General features: G+C 43.6%; 1 protein-coding gene across 4 annotated transcripts in view; it reads right to left on the minus strand.

The window, feature by feature from the left end:
• The window catches only part of FECH (ferrochelatase), a 31,744-nt gene extending 10,121 nt beyond the window's left edge, over nt 1–21,623 (minus strand). For 3 of the 4 annotated variants that reach the window (XM_054724250.1, XM_054724251.1, XM_008149608.3), the window contains exons 1-6: nt 21,402–21,623; nt 16,386–16,515; nt 9,690–9,809; nt 8,372–8,520; nt 5,074–5,208; nt 2,264–2,370 (exon numbers count right to left, since the gene is read on the minus strand). In XM_054724250.1, coding sequence (XP_054580225.1) covers nt 2,264–2,370; nt 5,074–5,208; nt 8,372–8,520; nt 9,690–9,809; nt 16,386–16,515; nt 21,402–21,468 — 708 coding nt within the window. In that variant the 5' untranslated portion in view covers nt 21,469–21,623. The remainder of the gene's footprint in view (nt 1–2,263; nt 2,371–5,073; nt 5,209–8,371; nt 8,521–9,689; nt 9,810–16,385; nt 16,516–21,401) is intronic. The other variant, XM_028157681.2, reaches the window with a different exon arrangement.

Below are 21,623 nucleotides of genomic sequence, written 5' to 3' on the forward strand. Positions count from 1 at the left end.
TAGTAAGTGGGAATGTTGATTTAAACTTTTTAGTTTTAGTTTTGAACTATAGTTTTAGTTTAGGGTCTAGGTTTTGGTTTGTGTGTTTTTCCTATTTCTGCTAGATAGCCAGTCTCCTTCTCATGTAATCTACATAATATTAAGAATAAAATCTATGTATCAATTTTTTTGTTTCCAAAGAAATTTAATATTTTTCCTTTTCTCATCTTGCAAACCTGCAAGTACAAACACAATTTGTTCTGGCTTACAACAAACCCTAAGCCGCCGTCAAAACTGAGGAGCCGTGGGCAAGTCCAAGTGCTACTTAAATCATCTAGAATCCATCTGTGGTATTTTCTCCACGCAATCCCTCAGCAGAATGAAAGAGGCAGGCGGCTCTCAGAGCCTTCAATCACAGCATCCAGGGGGCAGATAAATGCCTCTGAGATCCCCTTTCATTTTGTGAACGGAGACTTCCTCAGTTAAGAGACCTTTCCATCTTTCTGCTTCCCCCCTTTTCAAATGGCTGAATTTTAATGCAAATCTAATTACTCACTGGATCAGGGCAGGCAGATGCTGTGCAGACCCCGCAGTTCCCTACCACATGTCAGTGCTGACCTGAAACACCCCTCGTTTCCAGTCCAGGCCTCCAAGAGCAAGAGTCACAGCTCGCTGGGGCTCCGGTGGTGCTGACTGGACCAGCAGACGAGTGGGGGCTCAGAAGCAAAACCACACCCATCTCTAGGAAGGTGCCTTCTTTTCACTTTTTACTTAAAACCGAATTTCAACCTAAGGGTTAACCCTTGACTTCTACAAACCTAAGGAAACAAGCTGGCCTGCTTTTAATGATGTCTAGCACCATCTAGCGGTTACAGATTTTAAATGCTTCCAGGCTTTTAAAAAAGATGTTAAGTTGGTATTTTGCCAGTCAGAGAATGTCCAAGGAATGAAACATAAACTGGGTGAAATCTGAATCACTTAGTATTTCTCCTATCTCAACTAACTGAAAGGCAGAAAGTTCCACTGGCAGAACAAAACTATATCTGTATGCTATAGGGCATTTATAGCAACGCTCTTGTATTCAGAGGACAAAAAAGGATATTAAAAGGAATGAATAAAAGCTAGTTAAAGCTATTTTATCATTTGCGACAGCATGGATGGACTTAGTACTATGTTAAGTGAAATAAGTCAGACAGAGAAAAAGAAATACTGTATGATTTCACTTATATGTGGAATCTAAAGAACAAAATAAACAAACAAAACAGATACAGACTCATAGATACAGAGAACAGACTGATGGTTGCCAGAGAAGAGAAGGGTTGGGGATCTGGCTGAAAAAGGTGAAGGGATTAAGAAGTACAAATTGTTAGTCACAAAATAATCTGAGGGGTATAAAGTGCAGTATAGGGCAGCGGTAGCCAACTGGTGGTCCGTGAAGTCCGAAAGGTTGGCGACTGCTGGTTTAAGGAAACCTTTGGAGCAGCGGTCACCATCGGTAGTTTATGGACCACTGGTGATCCGTGAGGTCCGAAAGGTTGGCGACCACTGGTATAGGGAATACAGTCAATGCTAATATAATAATTATGTACGGTGCCAGGTGGGTACTGGAAATATTGGGGGACCACTGTGTAAAGTATATGATTATCTAATCTCTATGCTGCACACCTGAAACTAAAATAAAATAATATTGAATGTAAATTGTAACTGAAAAATAAAATAAATTTTAAAAGCCACTGGCTTTAGAATTGTACTTTTCACTGTTCTCCTGATGTCATCCATTAATATAAATATTATAAATACAAATTACATAGAAGAATTTTGAAATTTCTAATATATAAAACTTTCTTGATTGAAATGTTAAATTTCTTTTCATGTCTGAGAACATGTAGATATACTACCTTTAAGTTTTAAAATTTTTGATATTTTAAAGGATTTAGAACACAGAGGGTTCTAAACACAAGAGGGTTTATTTGTCCGCCATTCAGTCTATGAATGTACATTAGCAGAAACACCTTGCGTAATCTTTAATGTTCTTCTGGTCATTGGGAAACGCAAAACTCAAAATGTAATTCTGCTATGGTTTGTGACTAACAGTATTAACCCAAAGAAAGAAAAGAGTCTAACCTTTAATCTTTGAAAGTATTTTCTCTTGTCACAATAATCCTTTTTTTTAATCCCCAACATACAATTTAAGCAAGAGAACCGTGAGGCTCAGAGGGACACCTGTAAAAAAACTGGCCACACAGAAGCTGGGGTGACGGGGTGCTGGTACGTTCCGGCTTACCTGAATGAGGAGGGGATGCGTGGGCCACCTGTCAATTGTGCTCCACTTCATCATGGGCTTCTTTCCCACTTCATTATAGTATCTGTAAATGGCATTTAAGCTGCTACCTGAAATAGGCAGGGGCCACTTAGTAGATGCCTATTGACTGCAGTGAAAATAAAATAACAAGACTAGTAAAGGCAGCAATTATAAGTTCAAAATTGGCAACTGCTTCTACACTGAGTCAGTCTAATCACAATCATTCCAATGCTCTAAAATGCATACAGACTTCACTGCCCTGCAAATGAAGATCACTAAAAAGCAATCCATTTCAACCGCCTTTCAAAGATTATGGACGTCATTTCTAGTGAGAAACACGATGGGCAGTGGATTTATGAAATATTAGTGGTCGTTATTTGCAGCGACCAAGTTTTACAATTAAAAGCTTATTGAGATTATTTTCCCACCATGAAGGTAATCAACCCCATTACAGCAAATGTAGGGGGTGGGAGAGAAGGAAAGAAGCCAGCCATTATTCCCATTTTACTAACATATCATTGTTTTATGCTATCATAGTTCTTTCCAGTTATATTTCTTTTTAGCTATCTTGTTTTACAAAGTTGTAATTTTAATATGTATGCAATTTTGCATCCTGAGTATTTGGGGCATTTTTAGTTAATACTATGAGAAGAGTATTTCCCACATTATAATAAAAGCTTTATAACTATCCTTTTTAATGGCTTGTTGATAAAAACAGCAGCTTATTGAGGTTTCTATGAGCACTCTATTTTTTATCTGCTTTTACAACATTATCATCATCCCCTAGAATAAGTTAAATGGGTATCAAAACCTTATCTTGTGAATCTAACAAAACGTATTCTTCTAAGGAAGAGATGGAAATCATGAAAATTTAAAGTCTAACAGGAGGTAAATGGTACCACCCCAACACAATTTTATCCTGGCCTAGGGGAGCTGAAACTGGGGCCAAGCCTTAATCCTATGAAACTGATCCTAACACAAGGACTCTTCCTCAATCTTAATGTAGAGCAAAAGCTCCAAAACATTTCATGCTTCCCAACACCAATCCACTGGTTTCTCTAACTATGAGAACTATTCATCAGTTAGGTTCCCAACTTATAATGCTAGTCAGGACAGAGCCATATTTAAATCAAAGGAATATTCTTAGGCTAAGACTCAACTTTAAAAAAACAAATGAGTTCACTTTGTTGAGTAGAATACAATGAACCAGGAGAATCCAAGCTGAGTCTATTCCAGGTTCTGGAAGCCACATAAGTTGCCCTAGGTCACTCAGAACCATTCCATGAACTACCAGAAGTAGTAATTAAGAGGAAAGTATAACTAAAAAAATCACTTGTGATTGATATACAGAATATACTGGCTCTTCCACAACGTGTGTCTACAAGATGCAATAGAAAAACGACACTCTAGTGACTTCAAAGAATGAATGTGCTTCCCGAAGGCTTTCACATCTCTGAAGTGAAGAGGTGCGTGCCCTTACACATGAGGTACACTGGAGAAAAACTGCACAGACCTGGGTGTTTTAAACACACGAACAGAGCCAGCCGTGTAATGACACCCACAGTCAATCCTTCATCATATAAGTAACGATCTTCTTAAGTTGTCTAATTTTGAGAGCATTTCCATGTTGAGATATATTTTTAAAATAAGGCCAAAAAAAAAAAAAGTATGGCTTAGGTATTTATAAAATCCGATTCCTTCCCCAATAACATATCACCAGACATTCTGAAGCTGGAGAGGTAGATTTCCAAAGGAAATCAGTGCCAACTGTTGAGGATGTCTGAGAGCTCAGGCGTTTTCATAGGCGCCTAAACACAGCAGGTCTTCCAGCGGCCTTTGGCTTCTCCTTAGAGTAATAAAATAATAGACACTGATATCCAAAAGCAATTTGGGAGTAAAAGTGTGCTGACCCCAACCCTTGAAACAGAATACAAACAAAGGTATGTGTCGGTGACAGCAGAAGCTTCACCCACAACTGATGAGACAGGGATTGGCAGATGCAGATTACTTTCCTGCTCCTGTTAAATATAGGAAATGACATGAATCTAGAATTCTAAGTTTGCAGAGGAAACCTCAAATTGGGCTTTGATTTAACCAGTAACCACGCCATAACTGAAGCATAACAACAACAACAAAAAATAACACTGTTCCCAATATTCTACGGGCTTTTAAAATGTAAACAGTCATCACCTTTGCTACATTTATAAGAATATTAGGGTATCCACAACTATCAGTTTATTATACAAATATAGAAAGTGCTTAATCCTGATCCATTATACCAGTGATTTTCAACCTTTTTCACCTCATGGCACATATAAACTAATTACTAAAATTCTGCAGCACACTAAAAAATATATATTTTGACAATCTGACAAGAAAAAGGTATAATTTTGATTCATTCATACAAGACTGCTACTGCTGCTATTGTTGTGTTGGCTGTTGTCTTTTTTTTTTACAGTCTAAGGGAAAAGAGGTCAGTGCCCTTGACTAGTCAGATACTGCGTGTTTTAAAAATTCTTGAGGCAGCCTGGTTGAAATCGCTGCATTAAAGCATTGAACACTAGCAGCCACCGCCTTCCACCACCATTTGTAATTCTGAGCCGATTGGCCAATAACTCAAGGGACAGATGAACCATGAGATTTCAAATGGACTGACCTGAACTCTCGAGTTTAAAGCAGACAGGCTGGATTTGCCATTCAAATCACAAAGGATTTATCCTTTCCTTCCGCACTCAGTTTCCTGGCTCTTTCTGCCAGGGCCTGTCCACCCTCCCACTGTAAGAAGCCCTTACCTGTGGTAGAGCAGCTGTACTGTGGGTACTGTGTGAAAGCAATAGCCCTTTCAAGCCCATCTCTCTCCATCTCTTCAATTGCTTCTTCTGTTAAAGGGTGGACGTACCGGAATCCAATATAGTATTTGTGAGGGGCTATTAGGAAGCATGTGTGGAAAGGAGAAAGTATTAATCTTTATATAGATTCCTCCGAGTCGCCAAACGTAATGCAATGTCCAGAACAAAGAATAGTTGAGCTAATTTCCTATGGTGCTGATAAACGGGGGGAAGTTTAGAATATTCCTTGGATCTTATCCAGTCTTCAGCTAGAACATGGACTTTTAATCATTCTTGTCTGGGACCAACCTCTCCCCTCATATACACACATCTTTTCTTAGCACAAAGGTTTTTAAAACTCAAGCCTTGCCCACTGGCATGGCTCAGTTGGTTGAGTATCGAAAGGTGCCAGTTCAACTCCCAGTCATGGGAAGGCAATCAATCAATGTTTCTCTCTCTCCTCTCTCTCCCTCTCTCTCTCTCTCACCTCTGGTGAGGATTACGAAAAACATGTGCCTCGTTCTCTTCTCTTTACTGAGATGAGAGACTAAAGAGAAGAGAGGAAAGAACTAGGAACCTCCTCTCAAGTACCAGACACTTTGCTTTTTCTTCCCTCTTGTTTGAACCCCACCTTTCAGATAGGGAAACGGAAACTCTCCAAGGTCAATGAACCTGCCCCAAGTCACACCCAGCAGATGCTCAAGCTGAAATTTTACCATCTCTGCCCATCCCAGAGCCCATGTTCCTTCCTTCTCTGCCGCCACCCTTCAGGCCCAAGGTCACCTAGTTTGTATAAAAGCTTTGGGATACTCAATACAAGTTCACTGATAACAAATGACTGAAATGATTCTTCTGTATTAATATAGGAAAAACACCCAACAACTATGCTTAAATTGGAGGTACCAAATGAGATTTCAAATCATTGTTCTTGGCACCTAAGCACCTAAGGGCCCACATCAGCCATATCTTTGTGTTCCTTCCTCCACAGCTTTACCAGTTCCCTCTTCTAAATCTTCCCTTGTCCTCCTAAATATTTTTTCCTGCATTTTAAAAGCATCGACAACCACACAATTCTTAGGCATTTATAAATCATGTAATTCAGAATTTCCTAAAGTTACCCAGACTTATTTCCCTGTGTTTTCATAGTATTACACCTAACTTGTGCTCAGGGATAATATGAGAATACACCACATAAACATTAAGTAGTAATAAATAAACCCAAGATAATGTTACTATCCAACCAATAGTAGGGGCTAAAACTAAGAATATGACACTAGCCCTAACCCATTTGGCTCAGTGGATAGAGCATCCGTCGGCTTGCAGATGGAAGGTCCTGAGTTCGATTCCGGTCAAGAGCACGTACCTTAGTTGGAGGCTCCAAGACCTGGTTGGGGCACGAGGGGAGGCAACCAATCAATGTATTTCTCTCACATTGATATCAATATTTCTCTCTCTCTCTGTCTCTCCCTCTCCCTTCCACTCTCTCTAAAAATCAATGGAAAGATATCCTTGGGTGAGGATTTAAAAAAAGAATGACACTAAATTGCCACATAAGAAACATTTAGGTTACCTTGAGGAAAAGATAAACACATTATAAATACTCCTCAATAATGTGACCCAAGAAACCATGGATCAATGGAGCATGTTACCAAGGATAGGTGCAGAAGAGCAAAAAAACAGAGAAGCATGTCTGTGCGTGGGAAGGAGGGTCTGACTCGAGATTCGCTCGTTGGGGACCACAGAAAGAGGAAGGAAAGGGTATAAACGAAACCATGTTCAGTTATCTGTCCTTCTAAGCCACCCATCTTATGTCCTCTTGCATAAAATATGGTGAACTGGGACTAAAAACACACCAGAGGACATGACCCTGTAAGCAAACGCCAGATGACTGATTGCTCAAAGGTTATGTGGCTCATCCTAAAAGTGCCAACCTCCACGGTGTCGTCAAGTCCATGTTTAAGGCGCGCCTGGCGACCTGAGGTGCAGTGGAAGTGGCACTGGCTTTCTAACCTATGTTGAGACACACTACCATCAGATTGGCACAGTAGGATCCCCGATGCTGCAGGTCCACCAGCTTCTCACGTTTCCTCTCCACCGGTGAAACGTTGCAGCCTAAATGCCTAGGGTGTGGAGTTCCGCAATACTGCAGACTAGGAGCGGGGAGAGGCTGCCCTCACAGATAGAGGCAGGGTGGTGGCCGCATTTTGAAGTGAGAGAGAGTGAAATACCCTGGAAAGAACAGATAAGGCTCCTCCCACTCCCTGCTCCTGGATAGCTGGCAGAGTTGTTTAGTGTGTCTCAGTATTACATAAAAACAATGGTCTATCCTACAGTCAATGGCATCTTAAGTGGGATTAAATATGGTACTTATAGTTCATCTGAGTAGTATTTCATTCTGTGCATTATTATTCCGTTAGAGGTTTTCAGAGGACAGTTGCCAGAGGTGTGTGGTCCTCCTTTTATTTTTATTTATTTATTTTTAATTGATTTTAGAGAGAGGAAGGGAGGAAGGGGAAGAGAGAGAAACATTGATGTGAGAGAGAAACATTGATCAGTTGCCTCCTGTACATGCCCCAACCGAGGATGGAACCTACAACCTGGATATGTGCACTGACCCGAAATTGTCCCTGCCACCTTTCAGTGCATCGGGACGATGCTCCAACCAACTGAGCCACCCAGCCAGGCACGATCCTCTTGTCAGTGCCATGTCTGACGAGGCGCACACATGCCTCACGATGGTGGTACTGCCGAGAGCTGAAAGCAGCTGCTGAGAGCTGCTTCGTCTCATGGCTGCAGCGACAGTGAGCTAACTTGGCTCTACATGTTGATCTGATAATTAGCTATCCACACAGGAAGAAAAGGCAATCACAGCAGCCTCAAGCCATTCCCCAAAGCTTTCTTCCCAGAGCAATGACATGTGCGTCTTTTATTCAAACCCATCTCTATAGACCTTTAACGGGACCTTGGCTGAGTCAGTGTGAATCGGCTCTTCCTTATAATCTAGCTCAACTTAATGTGCACCTCAAACTACCTTTTGCAACTAATGTTCCAAATCCTTAGCTTTTAAATTTGTCACGTAAGGAAGTAACAGGAAAGAGCATACAGCCGAGGACAAGGGAAAAGCCCTGGAGAACTAAGTGACCGTGCATCACACAGGAACCCCCACAAAGCGAGAGGTGCCGGGACGCAGACTGCACGTGGCATGCAGTAGTGTTTTGAATTTCATAACTGCTAGTGAGATGTTCATTAAGAAACACGCTACCTGTGTGTGGGGACATCTTGTCCAGCAGCTTCACCATGCCTTCTCCTTGCTTGGAAGTCCACATCTTGATGGGGGATCCACCGCCAATCCTGCGGTACTGCTCCTGGATTTTGGGGGTTCGACGTTTGGCGATGATTGGTGCCAGCCTACTAAATCATTTAACATGAAGGTGAGTGAATTCTAGTCGACTTTAGCAACTCAGAAACATTTTCTACTCAATAAGAAAAAGATGAGCAGAATTTTAAAAGGAGTCTAAGAAGGTCAAGCCTTTGAAAACGGGAGCTGGAAGTCACTGACAAGGGCCAGCTCTCTCGGCCTAGATTACGGAGAAAACTGGACACTCTCGGAGGAACAGCCACCTCTGCCCCACAGTTGTCCTGGCATCCTGAAGATTCAGGCCCCAAACAAGTGGGCAGAAAACCTGAACGTGTGCTAGCTACGATCTTAACACCTCCTGGTCCTGAACCTAGCAGGAACTGCAATGTGTAAGACAGAATTAATATGCATTTTCTTACATATCCCTCTCAATGTAAGAAAATGCATATTAACCCTATAGATATACTTGCATATGTGAGCAAAGGTGTATGCGTAAGAATGTTCATTATAACAGTGTAAACAATCTAAATGTCTATCCGTGAGGCACTGGCTAAATTAAGGCCCAACCAATTCTTTACATTCATGAAAAAAATGAGCCAGATCTATATAATCTGTTAGGGAACAATCTCCAAGACACATTAAATTTGAAGGGAAAAAAATAGTCACATACCTAATAATATACATAATTATATTCACATCTGTGTAAAGAAAAGGGGGGATATATATGTGTATACACACATCTGCTTGGATATGCCTGGACTATTTCTGGATGTAACAGTGCTCACCTCCAGGGTGGCTCACTGGGAGGCTGGAGTCCAAGGTAAAAGGGACACCTGCTTTTTACTGTAAACACCTTTATACTACTGGCATTTTTATTGTACACATGTATAAATTTTACACCCGCAGCACCAATGAATAACCAGCTGCTCGCTACCAGGAACAAACCCATCTCTGCAGATCTCTAACGGGGCCTCGGCTGTGTCAGACCCCTGCTCTCTAGAGCTCTGGGCGGGACAGGCTCAAGAACACTCACGGACCTGCTGTCTCTCTCCTGCAATATCACAGCCTTCTCAAATATAATAGAAGATCGTGCTGCTGCTCTAGCCACTACCAGACATGCATTAAAAACGTTTACTTTTTGAGACTATAGAGCTGAGATGCGCCTAAGGTAAAATGCACGGGACACGTTATGAATAAGGACAGGTGTTCACGGGGAGCTTACTTTTGAATAGGAAGTGTCATTAGGTCTCGGTCCAAGAAGAGCCTCAGGAGGAAGTCGTGAACGTCTGCGAGGGTTTCAGGGCCCCCCATGTTTAGCATCAGTATTCCAGTCTTCGGCTTCCTGCGTAAGAGAAAATGCAGTGGTTGATGTGTACACCTATTCCCTCCACGGAGGACTCTTGACTCAGCTAGCAAACTCTCATCGAATCTGTCCGATGCCGAGGTAAAAAGCTGCAGACCTGTGCGCTGCCATCCCACGGCTACCTGTCCCGGAGCGCACGGGGCCTCCAGGTCCGTGCGGTCCCAGCTCAGACTCTGACCTTCATCTCGGAGCTCCATCCATGGCACTGGTCCTCACCAGGCTCAAAATGTTTCTCTGTTAAACTGTCAGCCCTGAACAAAGATCCCATGCTTTGGGGACTGAGTCAAGCTGTGATGTAAAATTGTCCTGGGCAGAAGCACCTGTTCAAGTGAATGCCTTATGAACACACAGGTTACCTGATCTCTCCTAACTTCAGGTTCCTCGTCTGTAAATAGAGAGACTACCACCTGCCTCAAACGGATATTTTGAGAATTAAATGGAGAATGTGCTTAGTCACTTAGCATGACTGGTGCACACAGAAAGTTCTATTAGACACAGAGAAGCCTTGGGTTCCCCTACAATTGTATACCAGCCCATGTCTCACTCTGATACCTTCTCTTTATCCGTTATTAAATGAAATGATTACTGACGTAAATTATTTCTTGCTACCCTGCTTCCTTCTCCAGCACCTACCTTTACTGCTTTAGGTAATTCCTGTAAAAAACTGTCTAATTTATTCAAATCAGTTCCAGCCTAAAGAATTAAGCACTGAATGAGCAAGGAGGAGCAAAAAGAAAGCAAAACTCTGTAATGAAAGTTTTAAGTCAAATCCAGCCGATGTTACTCAGTAGTTGAGCGTCAACCCATGAACCAGGAGGTCAAGATTCGATTCCCTGTCAGAGCACATGCCCGGGTTGTGGGCTCGATCCCCAGAAGGGGGTGCGCAAGAGGCAGCTGATCGATGATTCTCTCTCATCATTGATGTTTCCAGCCTTCACCCTCTCCCTTCCTCTCTCTGAAATCAATAAGAACATACATAAAAAAAGTTTTTTAAGTCAAGCAGCATCTGAGAAATCAAAACCACAAAAGACCTATGCAACATGCAAACTTCTAAAATCCAGAGCAAGCCTGGAGCCTACACAGTCTGAAGCGAGCCAGGCCAGAAACCTGCCAGGGGCAAGGTGGAGCCAGAACAGGGCGCCGTGCTTCCCGAAGGCTTCTGGAAGCCCCCAGAGACCATGACAGAGACTGGGAAGTATGAGGTCAGGGCCTGTGTGTCCCCAGGAACGGGGAGCTATGTGATGACAGTAAGAGAGTCTGCAAGTGGGTAAACTAAAGGAAACACGGGAGTGTATCTTCTATTCCTGATTTCTCATTTTAAAAACTTAGATATAATTCACATTCTACAAAGTTTACCATTTTAAACTGGTACAATTCAGTGGCTTTTAATATATTCACAAAGTTATGTGACTATCACAAGTACCTAATTCCTGAACATTTCATCACCCCCCCCCTCAAAAGCCTTGGACCCAGTAGAGCCACTCCCACTAATCTACTTTCTGGGTCTATAGGTTGTCTATTTAGGATATTTCATAGGAACAGAATCATATAATATGTGGCCTTTTGTGCCCGACTTCTTTCACTTTGCATAAAATTTTCAAGATTCATCTATGTTGTAGCATCCACCAGTACTTCTTTCCTTTTCGTGGCTGACTAATATTCCATTGTAGAGATGCACCCTCCAGTCACTTTTGATAAAGCAGCTGAGAAATAACTAGTCCTAGGTTTACCTAAAACACCATTATTACGAGTGCACCGCCTCCATCTCCTACATCAGGACCACTGCTGGCGCCCACAGTGACTAAGCCCGTCCTGCTGAGAGGGCTCTCGTTTGGAAGCCCGGCCTTGATGTGCTCTGAAGCTAATGACATCATGGTGACATTTCATTGGCAACTGCTAAACAACTGTTAACACCATCTGGCAATGGTGGACAGCGGAGTGTGTCACATTTACACACAGGTGGAAACTGTTTTCTTGATCAAGCATACTGTAGGTGAATGAGGTAGAAATCTAAATTCACAGCCTGAATTTTCAAAATCAGAACCAATTCCTGGGAAAAGGAAAAGGTTGCATCATAATGGAGTCAGGGATTTTCCTGTTTAGACCCCATTATAAAGATTCTCTAAATTCACTTTTCACCTCCTTGTCTTCTCTCAGCCGTGGCACTACTGACATTTGGGGCTGGATAACACTTGGTTGTGGAGGGCTGTTTTGTGCATCCCTGGCCTCTACTTAGTAGATGGCAACAGCACTCCCCCATCCCAGCTGTAACAACCAAGTATACCTCAACCCTTGGTTGGGACCACTGTATTAGAGCAAGGGTGTTTAATTTCCTTCTTATTAAACCACACAACTACACTGAAGACATCATTATTCGATAACTTTTCCACCCCCTCTGACCAGAAGTCCTCTCAACGAATTAACAAACGTGCTTAGTTTTCATTTCTTGATACCTGAAAATTCCAGCTTCATTATATTGTGCAATTGTAATATTCCCCTAATCTTTCTACTTAGACCACCAGTGTTCTCCTGGGATTCTGTCTTTCACTTTCAAAATCTGTGACTCACAATAAATTAAGTGCATTTTTCCATGGATTGCTGCCAGTTAACAGATTAGTGGTTAAGAAACCCCAGGCTAAGCGACTTACCTAAGCCATGGAGGGTATCAATGTACAAATGGGATTTAGAACTGTTTTTCATCTACACCTGAGCTCAGAACGAGAGTGGCTTTAAATGGGACGTTACCCTGCCCTGCAAACCCATGTTTTGTAAAGCATGTTGATCTTAACACATGAAAGAGATGCACATGATTTGAAAATACCTAATACACATGCACTTAATTCAAAACTGTGTTGTGCATAACGAATGGTGCATTAGTAAACCCTGGCTCCACACCCCTTTTCCAGAATGTGAAGTACAAAGCTTTAGTCAAGGGTCTCTGTCTCTTCGCCCCTCGAGACAGAGCATATTTGAGACCAAGATCTGAATAGCCAAGTTCCCTTTGTTTGAATGTAAAAATGTATGGAGCAAAATATATTTAAAACTTCTCACTTGAAAAGGTATCAACATTTTGCCATTTTCATATTCTGAGACTCTCAAAATATGAGGGTTTTCCTTTGAACTATTAATGGTACATGACAGAAACTTAGCTCATCAATTAATAAATAGAATTCTACTCTACTATATGTAGTCAACCCACAAGATGTAACTGGCCTGAAGGTCCATGCTGCCTCTAGGACAGGGTGTGGCAAAATAAAATCCATGCACCAAATCTGCAACCTGCCCCCCCCCCGCTTGTTTTTTAAATAAAGTTTTATTGGAATGCAGCTCATTTATTTACATACTAGCGTTCCCATTGCAGGAAAAATCCTGCAATAGGGTTTCCTGCTGCATTCTACCCCGCCCCGCCTGCTCTCCTCCCTTGTCCCCCGCTCCACCTTCTCCGCCAGCCTCCCTGCTTTTCTCCCTTCTACGCCAGCCCACCGCTCTTCTTCCTTCTCCCCCGGCCCCGCCTGCGCTCCTCCCTTCTCCCCCGCCCCGCCTTCTCCGCCAGCCCGCCTGCTTTTCCCTTCTCCCCCGGCCCCGCCTCCGCTCCTCCCTTCTCCTCCCCCTGGCTTGCTTGCTTCTCCACAGCTTTGCTCCCTTCTGCAGCTCTTGGCTTCTTTCTACGCTGTCTTGATATGCAAATTTGCCGCCATCTTTGTTGGGATAATTTGCATGCTCGTCCTGATCGGTTGGTGGGCATGGCTTGGCTGGTGGGCGTGGCTTGGGCATAGCGAAGGTGCGGTCAATTTGCATATTTGTCTATTATTAGGTAGGATTATCTATGACTACTCTCACATGACAACAACAGAGGTGAATAGCAGCAAAAGAGACCAAATGGCCCACAAAGCCTAAAACATTTACTATCTAGCCCCTTACAGGTAAGGTTGCTGACTCTTGGTCTAGTAGAGTGTTAGTCTAGGATTGTCTAGCCTAGTCTAGTCTAAGCACTAAGCAGCACAATGCCTTCACAATGTCTGGCATCAGAAAGACACTCATTACTTCATCATTTCCAATATCTGAAAACTAGAAATAATCTACATGCCCCATAATATGGGACTGGATATATAAATTATTTAAAACCCTATATTATTAAAATAATGTAGAATGTTTATATTTACATGGTGACATATCTACACTAATAAAAGAGTAAGATGCAAATTGACCATACCTCTGCAACACCCACCAGCCAATCAGGAGTGAGTATGCAAATTAATCCAACAAAGATGGAAGGTTAATTTGCATACACAGGCACCAAGTAGCCGGGGGCGGGGTGGCACCAAGCGCCTGGGTCTCGGGGACGGGCGCCACGCCCGCAGGCTCATGGGACCATCGCTGACCCTGGGAGGCGAGGGCAGCTGCGCAGCTTGACAGCAGACAGCAGACCGCAGGGCCTGCTTGGCCATCGCCGTGGTGTGGAGCAGGCAGGCCCTGCAGAGAACCATGGGGAGCAGGCCTAAGCCGGCAGCAGGGCATTCCCTGAGGGCTCCTGGATTGGAGAGGGTGCAGATTGGGCTGAGGGACCACCCCCCAGACCCCTGTGCACAAATTTCGTGCACTGGGCCTCTAGTTATTAAATAAAAAGAGGAGCCTTAGCCAGCTTGGCTCAGTGGATAAAGTGTCAGCCTGCAACTGAAGGGTCTCAGGTTTGATTCTGGCCAAGGGCATATGCCTGAGTTGCGGGCTTGATCCCCAGTAGGGGGCATGCAGGAGGGAGCCGATCGATGGTTCTCTCTCATTATTGATGTTTCTATCTCTCTCTCCTTCTCCCTTCCTCTCTGAGATCAATAGGGAAATATATTTTTAATTAAATAAATAAATAAAAAGAGGAAGTTATAAAAATAATATGTACAGTATTGTCACATTTTTGTAAATACATACTGAGTGAATATTAATAGACACAGATATAGAGACAAAATACTGATGGTGAAATTACTGCTAATTTTGTATCTTTTTTTTTTTACCTGTCTGTAGTTCCTAAAATGAACCCATTTCTTTTGCATAAATGAGATGTAAAGTTATTTAATAGAATTTCTATTTTTTTATATTTTTGTTAAACGTTAATAAATTCATATGAAGGCCAGTTATATTATTGACTTTGCCACTGAAATAACACAAAAATGAAATAATTTCTTTCCAGGGCTCCACATCGAATCAGTTTTTCAGGTTACCCCAAGTACCCTAAGGACTTAAAGTACTTTGTACTATGGCTGAGGTGAGAAGAAGGACCATGGGTGGCCAGGCAGAATGGGACCCTGCTCAGCACGCCAGAACAGAGAGTAGCTGTGCTTCCTCACCAGACTCAAACTTTTAGGAAACCAGAGAGTTGAAAGGAGATGATTTGGGGCCCCACGCCTAATGCTCTATCCTCTACAAATCTCAGTTTACTCAATGTATCCCTGGTCACACAAAGAAAATTAACAAACACGCCCTGCCTGGTGTGGTTCAATTGGTTGGGCATCATCCTGTGCACCAAAAGGTTGCTGGTTCAATTCCTGCTCAGGGCCCATACCTGGGTTGCGTGCTCGATCCCCAGTAAGGGGCATACAGGAGGCAGTCTATTGATATTTAGCTCTCTCACTTTGATGCTTCTTGCTCTCTCTCTCTCCTTAAAAAATCAATTTTAAAAGTCTAAAAATAAATAAATAAATAACAAAAACACACAAAAAAGACTATTATATTTTCACAGCTGTATAACTTTCATAGAGTATCAGGTCTAACAGAAAGATCAAGGGGTTAAATAGTTCACACTACTTGCTTTCACTGTGCTTAGTGTTCAAGTGCAGTATTCTATCTATGTACTCATTTAAATAATTGTCTTTATAGTCTGTACCAAAATAAAACTTGAGAACAGCTGTGGTTTCTGTTATGAAAGAGGATACCCAGCAACAATGCTATGCCTACTGACGTCCGCCCGCAAACAGCAGAGGTGAGGTATGAAACATGTACTTTATTTCCTTAATAAATTATAAACCATATTACATCACTTACAATTATGTTCACTGTGTTAACCAAAGAAAAACAATGGTAGCGCTCACTACAGAAATTCTTGGTAGATTAGTTATTCTTTATCCTGAACAGGACATACATTTCATAGGTATAATTATGTTAGGTTCATAAATACATTTCCAGCATACATATAATTTGTGTTATGTGACATATTCCAGAACAAAATTCCTACATGATTTGTAGACTGCCTGTACTCAACTCTGTGTTCTTTAACAAAAGCCCTGTGGGAACGGTACCTCAACAAAGCTGAAAAATAAATAAATTAATAAATTAATGATTTAAAAATCCATAAAAAAAATTGTTTTTTATTTTAAAGACCTAAGGGGGTGTGTGAAATCTGTTTAATAATTTGACAGCTATTGAAAGGAAGTCAAGAATATAACATCCCGCTCCTTATATACTGGGTTTTCTCAGCACCTTTTTTCCTGGGGAGCTTGCTTGTATCTACTGGTGTTTGCATCAGTAAAGAGGAATCCTTATTAGTACCTAAAATTAGACTCATACCTCTTCCCCGGTTGAACTTGAGGTTTTGGGCTTCTGGCACTTTGGGCCGTTTCTGTGGTGGCTACTGCTGCGGCTGCTGCATCTGATTGGCACCTCCATGGCTGTCGGGCCCTTGAGCTGCCAGGCACCACTGTGACAAAATTAAAGTGGAAGCATGAAATCTAGCTGGAAAGTAATTTCTTTTGAAGTGGTCCTCAGGGCATAATTCCTAGATTTAAAATTTGAAGAGATGTAATAGCAGAGGTGACCCCCCCCATACCCCCCCTCCCCTTCCTATTTCTCTGCAGGAGGGTGAAGACACTTAAGGCGTCTCCAAGGGGACATGGTGGTGCCCCCTAGGATGGCTTATCAGGACTTGTAGGGAGCCTTTTTAGAAACCACACACCTCCCCTCCCTGCCTTGGCCGCAGATTTGATAGGATCCCTCGTGAGAACCACTGCACCTCCTACAAGTTACTGATGGCAACATGCTGCTCATATGAAAGCTGAGAAGCCTGCAGAAGAGGGTAAGAGCCACTGACTTAAGAAGTGGAAGCTGGGCCAGTTTCCCACCCGTTGCACAGATCTCCTATCTGCCCACAAGCCTTCTCCAATAAAGCACCAGTGCTGAGGGCCCCACATTGCCCTTGGGCCCTGACAAGGGGGACCTCATCTTAGAGGCCCCATTCTGGCACTCTCCCTGCTGCACCCCACTCCATGGGGTGTGTAGTCTGCAGGGCCAATGATTAATTGACCCCCAGAGTCCAAACCCCACATTCCCACAACCCCGGAATTCCATACCCCCAAAGTCCCACACCCACTTCCAGGCTCTGCCCAGGTCCCTTTTCTAGGTCCATCCTCCGGAGAGCTGATCATGCAATCAATGTAAGCATGATGTCGGGTACCCAAGGGGTGGCTGTTTGCAGGGGCAAGAAGGGAGCTTGAACATACAAACTGGAAAGTCCACACATGTGTACGCACAGAGCCAGCAGTGGGAGGAGCAGGGAGGCCTGCAGGCCAGTGGCGTGTCTCCCAAAGCCTCCACATTTCTGCAGGAACTCAGAAGAGTTCGGGAGTTCACCCTTCCAGGTTGTTATGAAGGTCTATTTATCAGTGTAGAAAAATAGAATATATGGCACATTTGTTAGCTTGCTGTCCCACATATATGGCAATCCATTTGTACTCCTGCCCTGGGTCCCACAAGAGTTAGTGGTGGGCTTGGAGAACCCACCTGAATTGAGGAGTCCCTGGGCCATACTCGACTGTAGTCCCACACGGGACACATGACCTCCCTTTCATATTCTTAAACCAACAAATTTGAAACCAGCTTGAGACCAGTCTCCTTCCTCCTCCTACTTATGAGTCATAGGTGTCCTGGTAAGGAACTTGGGCTGGAGACCAGCAGATCTGACTCTGAATCCAGTTCTGCCTCTTTTTAGTAATGTGACTAGGGCTGGGTTGCATTTCCAAGCCTTACTTTCCCTGGGTGTAAAAGGATGACATTGCTATGGGGATCCTTGTGAGGATTATAGCAAATAAGTTCAGTGAAGCATTCCGCAAGGGGTCTGCTACGTATGATTAATGCTGGCGTTAGTTTCATCTGTAAGTGTCTAGAGCATAGGGGCTACACCTGCTGATTTTTATCACCTAGAATGTCTATAAAATACAGGAGAATGGTATCTCCAGGCTACTGAGCGAACCAGCTATCCAGATTGTGACCATTCCCAGCAGAGCCAATTACATGAGTTGTGCTCAATAATCCTTACTAACTCAAAGTGGAAGTGCAACAATTGACACAAAGCAGTTCAATTCTGCTCAAATGAAGTCTCAAATCAACCCACATCTCCTTATTTTAGACACGCTAAATTCTGAACTGCATGATGAGATTTAACCGGATTCTCAATCATGCCACAATGTCTGCAATTCCTCATATGAATGAGATTTTATCAGATTCCATGGAGTATGAGAACAGAACTTTGGCATCCCATAATATGCCTGCTGGTAATAAAATGAAATTTCCTCCTGTGAACCTTAAAAAGGGGTAGGGTGAGACAAGAGCCTCCCACTAGCACCTAGAACAACTTAGGAGCTGGGAGCTAATGGAGCTGCCAGGCTATTGTAATGCCCTCTCCTTACAAAATTCTCTTCTCTATGGTTGAACAAAGTCCCAGAGAAAGGGGGTGTTACTAATCATGGATCCTGTCTGCTCAGGACTTAAGAGTTCATATACCCACCTCTCAAAGACTTCTCTAAAACACACCTCTCCCCTAATGATCTGAAGGTTCTAGAGGAACAAAGAGTGTCTCCTACTAAAAGGGTAGTGTGCATCTAGCTAAAGGAGTTTCAAGTGATCATTCGAAGGGCCAACTGAGGCCCCTGAATATACTCAGCTCACAGCTGAAGAGCAAGCCAAAGGCACAGACAGCGCTGTGTGTAGAGAGGATGTGTTCTGGAGCCAGAGAGATCTGAGCAGAAACCCCTGAGAGGACCAACAAGCTGCAGGGCAGTGCTTGGGCAACTCAGTGAGTTACCCCACGTCTCACTTTTCTTGTCTGTAAAACGGTGATAAGGTCAATCGTGCAGAGCTGCTAATAAGATTAGGGGAACAAAGCATTCTCCGTCCAGCCCCGAGAACAGTACCAGGCACGCTGCGTGTGGTTAAGCAAGAGGTAAGAATGCAGTAAGTCCTCACTTAACATCAATAGGTTCTACGACTTTAAGCGAAGCAACATACAATGAAACCAGGGAGCCACATGCTAAAAACAGAATGTAAAACTTTGCTTTTCCACTCTTACTTTCAGAATTCATTTTCAGAAATACTACTCAACTTTTTCTAATCCAGATAATGTTAACCCTTCATATCAAACAAGTTAATGACAGTATTATAACTACATCTTAACATCAGAGTCTGTAATACAACTAGATGTCAAATCTTTCCGCCCTAATACTTCTTTCAGCCCCATTACTGCCACTGTGCTTCCTCTTCTTAAATGATCATGCCTTTTGTCACCCAGTGCCCTTAGTGACCTGATCCTCATTGTACTTCTGGGTTCTTATTATTTTCCTAACAAAGGCACCTGTAATAAGATATGGAGGTTCAGAGTGGATTCTCTCCATTCCCTCTCAGTAGATGCCAGACTGACCAAATAAGAAATTTCTTAGAAAAATAAGTCAGTTGTGTCCAGTCACAGTTCAAATGCATTAATTAAGCATCTTAGTATGTGGCGGACTTTTACATAATGAACATTTTGAGGGTCTCCATGTATGTACTGCGTGCTAGGATAGTGTGTATCCAGCTAATCTTCATGGCAAGCCGTGAGGTACTACCTTACTCCTTTCACGTTTACTAAAGCTCATGCCAGGCTCAGTGTCTTGCTCAAGGGGTCACAGTTAAGAATGGTGCAGAGCTTGTGTCCCAACCAAGTGTGTCTGACCCAGAGTTCATCCTGTAGACACAACCTACATTCAAAGGGTTTGCATCAGAAATGTGTGGCGTTGTCAATGGGTCATCTTTGTTTCCCAAATATCTCTAGAAAACACTAGCCCAGGCTAGTGGGTCCTGCTGCCAAGGACAAGTGAGCACCGGATGATGCCAGGGGCTAGTGCAGAGAAGCAGTGGGCACATTTTCCTTCCATCACCAGGGAGAGAAGCCAAGAGTAGACGCCCATGATGATGATGATGTTAAAGAATAGAATGAAGAAATAAAATGGAGTCACTATGGTCAAGCTGCTAAATTATTGAAAGAAAGTAAGCTGAGGCATAAGGAAACAATTCTATTCTTGCCTTAACTAGCCTGGGAACTTAAATTTCTGACCTTTCCAATCCTTCGCCAGTACCTGGATGCACATTAGTCCTTTATGCATCAATGTCTGGACATACATCAAACCTTCAATGAACCACCTTAATGACCTCAAGAAGAAAATGTTCCATTATTCACAGCACTGGGCATCTGGAAGATTACCATCTTGAGCCAACCTAATGGCTAAGAATGCAGGACTGAATTTTTTAAAAAATATTTTTTTATTTATTTCAAAGGGGAAGGGAAAGGGAGAGATAGAAACATCAATGATGAGCGAGGATCATGGATTATCTACCTCCTGCACACCCTCTACTGGGGATCAAGCCTGCAATCCTGGCATGTGCCCTTGACTGGAATCGAACCCGGGATCCTTCAGTCCGCAGGCTGATGCTCTATATACTGAGCCAAACCAGCTAGGGCTGAACTTTTTTCAAACATGTACTTCCTGCTATAAAATTCTCAAACTTTTCTTTCTCCTTTGGAACACTCTTGGTATTGCCTAACTGTGTTTCCTCTTTGCAAACCCTAAGATCCTTAAGTTAAACTGTGTCATCTATTTCTAGACTCCCTAGTCTTTTGAGCTGGATGGACAATGCCCTCAGTACAGTCCTCCCTATGGCAGGCCCTTAACATATGTCCCACAGTAATCCTCACAACCATACTGTCACTGTGGATATTCTGACTCTACAGATAAGAGCTAGGACTATGGGCCTGGCCAGTGTGACTCAGTTCGTTGAGAACCCTCCGATCACCAAAAGGTCACCAGTTGGATTCTGGGTCAGGGCACATGCCCTGGTTGCAGGTTCAATACCAGGGGGTGCATATCAGGAGGCAATCTGTCATGTTTCTCTCTAAGATCATGTCATGTTTCTCTCCACTCTCTCTAAGATCAATGGTGAGGATTTTTTAAAAGAAAATAAATTAAATAAATAAATAACTGTTGAATGTTACAAGGGTCTGCCATTACTGACAGTCACCCAGCTGTCCGGTGGGACCATATGCTCCCTCCCCACAGCCTCCCAGGGTCCCTAGGTGACCCCGGGACCCTTCTGGACCCTGCCAGGGGAGGGTCCCTTCCAGCCCCTTCTCCGCCCCTGACCCCACCCGCGCAGCTTCCTGTGCAGAGCGCGCGGCTCCCGGAAGCCCCCAGGCAGGGGGACGGGAGACGGGGAGCTGCCCGCTGTCCCCACCGTCGCAGGGACCCCGGCGTCGGCTGCTGCCAAGACAGCCCCACTTACTTCGATCGCGGAGCAGAGCGCCCGCGGTTCGCAAGGCCGCAGCCATGTTTAGGCGGAGTGAGAGCATTCCCGGGGCGGCCTCTGCCGGCCCTGGGTTCCTGCCGCGGCGGCGCGCTCAGTGGGGCCACAGCACCGAGCCCAGGGCGCCCCTCCGCCGCCCGCACCTGATCTCGCTCGCGTCTCCCCGCGCCCCCGTGGCGCGCCGCCACCTTCGCTACCCGG

Source organism: Eptesicus fuscus, chromosome 12, assembly GCF_027574615.1.
Source record: "Eptesicus fuscus isolate TK198812 chromosome 12, DD_ASM_mEF_20220401, whole genome shotgun sequence".
Classification (NCBI taxonomy): domain Eukaryota; kingdom Metazoa; phylum Chordata; class Mammalia; order Chiroptera; family Vespertilionidae; genus Eptesicus; species Eptesicus fuscus.